General features: G+C 46.5%; 1 protein-coding gene across 1 annotated transcript in view; it reads right to left on the bottom strand.

Moving 5' to 3' along the window:
* Positions 1-4046, bottom strand: part of LOC109396676 (uncharacterized) — a 75918-nt gene extending 71872 nt beyond the window's left edge. The window contains exons 1-4 of the mRNA XM_019668698.1: positions 3950-4046; positions 3745-3844; positions 3520-3598; positions 1768-1863 (exon numbers count right to left, since the gene is read on the bottom strand). Coding sequence (XP_019524243.1) covers positions 1768-1853 — 86 coding nt within the window. The 5' untranslated portion in view covers positions 1854-1863; positions 3520-3598; positions 3745-3844; positions 3950-4046. The remainder of the gene's footprint in view (positions 1-1767; positions 1864-3519; positions 3599-3744; positions 3845-3949) is intronic.
* Positions 4047-5060: the final 1014 nt, after the last annotated feature.

Genomic DNA, 5060 nt, shown 5'->3' with positions numbered 1-5060 from the left:
GTATATAGCCAGCAGCCAGTGTGAGCTGCCAACAGCCGCAGTGAGCGGCCGTCCAGAAGCCGGCGACTGATCTGCCTCGCCTGGGAAGAGCACAGTGATGGTTCCAACTTGGACCAGTGAAGCAACGTCCTCCACAACTAGACTGAAGAACAAAACGACAGCAACTTGTCTGTTCCCCTTCCCCCAATTTCCCAGCACTGTTCCCAACCCCCCAATTCTCCAATAAAAAATAAATAAATGAATAAAAAAAATAGGCAAAGGGTTTGAACAGACATTTCTCCAAAGAAGATATACAAATGGACAACAAGCACATGAAAGATGTTCAACATCACTAGTCAATAGAGAAATGCAAATCAAAACTAGAATGAGATAGCACTTCATACCCATTGAATGGGAACAATTAAGAAGGTCAATAAGTATTGGTGAGGATGTGACGTTATAACCCTCATATATTGCTGGTGGCAATGTAAAATGGTACAACCACTTCAGAAACCAGTTTTTCAGTTCCTCAAAAAGTTAAATATAAAGTTGTCATATGACACAGTAATTCCATTTCTAGGTATGAGGTGTGATTAAAAACTATGGTGAATGTTTACATTAACAAATGTATTACAGTAAAAGACACATTGCCATTAATTCCCCTCAAAATACCCCACTTCGCTTTGAACATAATTATCCCATCGTCTTGCCACTTTCTGAAGTAGTTCTGGAAGTTCTCTTTCATGAGTATCTTTAGTTGTGCTGTCATGGCTGCCTCAATGTCCTGAATGGATTCAAAACGTTTACCTTTCATGGTCATTTTGACTTTGGGGCAGAGTCAGGAGTCTCATGGTGCTAGATCCAGTGAATAAGGTGGATGAGAACACTCCATAATGTTTTTGTTTGACAGAAATTGCTGTACCAAAAGTGATGTGTGACACATTGTATACCAGGTGTGTTGTCATGATGGAGGGTGATTTATGACACACTTTAAAACACACCTTCTCTCAACCATAGCTCACACCTGACTGACTGCACCGAACAAGTTGAAACTTGTCACACACTGTTACTAAGGTTCGACATAATTGAAGCTTCCTGTATTGAAGATCCCTGCCTTTCCATTAGCTGGCACTCAGCAGCACCATTCACCATATTTTGTGATCACACCTCATACATACCCAAGAAAAATGATAACATATATCCATACAAATACTTGCACACACATGTTCATAGCAGCATTATTATAATAGCCCCAAAGTGAAAATGACCCAAATGTTCACCCATTGATGAATGGATAAACAAAATGTGGTGTATATATACAATGGGACATTTTTAGCCATAAAAAGGAATGAAGTACTGATACATGCTATACCATGGATTGAAAACATTATGCTAAGTGAAAAAAGCCAGGCATAAAGGCTACATAAAGTATGATTCTATTTATACGAAATTTCAAAAGTAGGCAAATCCAGTGACAGAAAGTATATTAGTGGTTGCCAGAGCTGGGGACAAGAACAATAAGGAGTGGCTGCCAAAACGTACAGAGCTTCTTTCGGGGGTGATGAAAATATTTTGGAATTAGATAGTGGTCATGGTTGTTTAACTCTGTGAATATACTAAAACCCCTGAATTGTACACTTTAAAGGGTAACTTTTATGGTATGTGAATTGTATCTGTTTTTTAAAAATCACCAAGGTGGCTTTTTCCTCAGTACTGATTCCAGGGCTCTAAAACCAGAATCGATTCAGAAACAATGGAATGGAAACCAAAAATGCATCCTGAAGATACCTTTTCCAGTTGCGAGTGCTTTGGGAATCCGTTCTCAGGTTTGATGTACAGACACGATAAGATTTTCTTACAGATGTGGCCTCCATTCTGCCTCTGCTGAAAGTCACAGAGCAAGAGAGGGAGGGCCTGGCCCAGGCCGGGTCTCGGCTCCCCTTCCTGGTTCCCTTAACCACGACACCCCTCCTCACGTTCACATACTAAAACTAGTTTATCCCTGGGTGAAATCGGACACAACTAAAAACGTCAGGTCTATCGAGTTTTTCTGAAAATTCAACATACATTTTCATATCTACACAGGCAAACATTTTAAATACGCACGTAGTGTCTGAGAGATCACACCCATACCTGTACTCCAGAGTACCATCACAGTGGAAGGGCAGGATAAACACTTTGTTAGTCTTTGTAGAAGAGTGGCTTGACAATCACAAGTCACACATCCAGGCCCACAAAGACCAGAGGTACAGAAAGTGCCTTTTTATGTTATGTGCAGACTTCTCTTGTGTTCTGCAAGCATCCTGTAGAGCCACTGATAGGTAATGAGGATAAATAAATACACCAATCACACCCTTCTAAGAATTAGAATTTCTTTCCACCAAGTCAGATGTGGGCTGTCATTTCCTGTGTTTTATGGCATGTCACACATTTTTAATACCTGTATTTTTAAAGCGCTCAAATTTTGGCCGCTCGTGAGAAAGTTCTAGGCTTCATAAAAAGTGTGTTTAGAAAAGTGTTCATAGACAACTCAAAATAAATGTTAGTCAATGCAGGCAAAGCTACAAGGAGTATGACCTTCTGTTGCCTGTCAAACTGCTCCTCACTTTCTGTAAGCTGCACAAAGGATTCATTCAACACTGTTCAGAGGCTGAAAGTGAAAGTGACTCAGACTATTTTCAAAAAGGTCAAGACAGTACACTTGCCCCACTTTCAAATTCCTCTGAGCCTTTCCTTGTGAGCTTCACCACTAGAGGAATGCAGCCCCCAGCTGTAAGTTGATGCCATAGTGATTTTACTTTTCTTCTACGTGTTCAGGTCCCACTCTGTGAAATGGGTTCACGAGACTGCGTTTAGGAATGTCCTACATAACAATCTCTGCAATGCCTGGGGACTGACCCTGGGCAGGGAGGGATGTGAGGCCGCCCTGTCCCTGCTTGGGCCTCCCCTGGCCCTCAGGGCCCAGTCCTCCAGCATCTCCTTTGTGCCCAGGAGGCAGCCAGGTAGAAGCCACAGGGTGATGAGAAAATGGGCTGCTTTGCTCGGGGCAATCTGCCCACCCTGCCCTCAAAACTGTTACTGTTATATAAACATGGCCCTCAGACACGATCATTTTTCTTACAATATTAAAAGAATTACTGCTTACACTATGGATTACCCCAAGGGCCCGGTAATAATGAACCAGACCCCGCCTTAGGTGGGTGCGCTTTCTGTGCCGCTGCCGGCCCAGCGCACCCGGAGTAGCATTTCACAGCTACGCAGCCGGCGTCCCGCCGAAGGGGCGCCATCCGCAGGGCTTCAGGGCCAGAGCGGCCACGTTAGTGGAGCTGTCCTCAGCTGCGCCCTGCCTTTCCGTGGCCCACGGGGAGTCTGAGCCACATCCCCTATTGACTACAGTCCCATCTCTGTGTCTGGACAAACGCAGAGCAGCCAGCACCGAGTGCTGGGGGGGGGGGGGGGGGTCGGGCCCCGGTGGCTTTCTCCCACCCTCGGAGGTCCCAGTGTCACACTGCGGTTCCACTGAAGACCGGTTCCTCTCACCTTCTCTTTCCAGGCTCCCGAACAGGCCCCTGACCTGGACATGGTCTGAGGCCCACTTCCCTGTCCCAACAGGTCTCTTCTGAAACATGAAACAAGTAAAACATCACCACCACATCTATCCACAGAAGACGGCTTCCCAGTGATGAAGCCTCTGCCTGGACACATCGGTGGTCGCTGCGGTGATCATGAACAACTACTGCGTCCTTTACAGCTGAGGAAACAGACCTGTGTGCTGAGAGGTTTTGCCAGAGGTCTCGCTGCTGCTTTCAGAAGAGCTGAAACGACCGAAACGCTCCTGTGTGCTTCCCAGTGAATCTATAACCACCTGAAAGTGTGACATTGGGGACTGAATACAATACTGAGTCTGACCAGGGCAGAGCAGGATGCCGGTCACGCTTCCCCAAAAGTTTGGGGTGCTCCTGACCCACACCTGCTTCCGTTTTGTAGGTATGGCCACTGAATCAAGAGTCCTCAAACTCACGCTCCGGCGGTTGCTCTGAATACAGAACAGCCACCACTGAGCCAGTTCGTCTCATTTTTTAAACTGTCAGTTGACAAACCTATTTCCTAAGCTTCTGAGTGCTGGGTGTGGACATGCAGGTGAAGTGCCCAGTTAGAGGAGGTGCCGAGCAGGCATTGCTGTAACTCTCCCGCTGCCTGCCACTCTCATCAGATCCTTTGATACACACACTGTTAGTTTCTTTCCAAGTCAGGAGAAAACTGCTGAGTCCATCAGGGCAAAGTTTGACACACATGGGTCAGTAGCCTAGGGTTGTGTTGTTGGGCTGTTTTCAGGCTTAAGAGTGATGACAGGTCAGGGCCCAGGGTTCGCCTCCTGACCATCCCCCACCTGTGATCAGGCTCTGCTCCCAGAATAATCAGTGCCTCTCCTTCCGGGATGCTGTGAAGAGTAAATACAATGGAGCATGGAAACACCTGTAAGCATTTTGGGCTTCATAAATGGTAGTCATTATCACGTTAACAATGCCAGCCCCAATTCTCTTATCTTATTCACACTAGTAGCCTCAATGATCTTGTCCAAGTGTTTCCTTAAATCAAAACACACTGCATAATGGTTTTCTGTACAACACAAAGGGATCGGGCTGGTGGCTGAGCTCACTTTGCTGCCTCAGGCAACTGTCAGCTCACTGAGGAGGAGCCATCATCCTCCTCACACCTGTGCGGGGCTCTGCATACACCTGTCCTTCACTTGTCTGAGGGCTGGCTCTTAACCAACCCAGAGGCGGGGCACCTTGGTCTGTCCTCAGCGTCCTTTATTCTCCCCATCGGGCGCCCAGTTCTCTCAGGCTGCCCTGAGAATTAGCCTGAAAAGTAAACGCTGCACACCACGCTGTCTGAAGATCAGGAGCTACCCCTCCAAGGGACAGTTGAATTTGGGGAGGTTCCCAAAGAAAAGGACTGTGAAACCGAAAGAAGGCATTTGAAACGGCGGGTTTTTAGGGCCTGAGACCCACAGGTATTTTGAGCAGAGGATTCAGGCCTCCGAGGCCCCAGTCACAATCTGTAGCCAGTTTCATCAC

The sequence above is a fragment of the Hipposideros armiger genome, unplaced genomic scaffold (genome assembly GCF_001890085.2).
Source record: "Hipposideros armiger isolate ML-2016 unplaced genomic scaffold, ASM189008v1 scaffold_532, whole genome shotgun sequence".
Lineage (NCBI taxonomy): Eukaryota > Metazoa > Chordata > Mammalia > Chiroptera > Hipposideridae > Hipposideros > Hipposideros armiger.
This window is presented reverse-complemented; position numbering and strand designations above follow the sequence as displayed.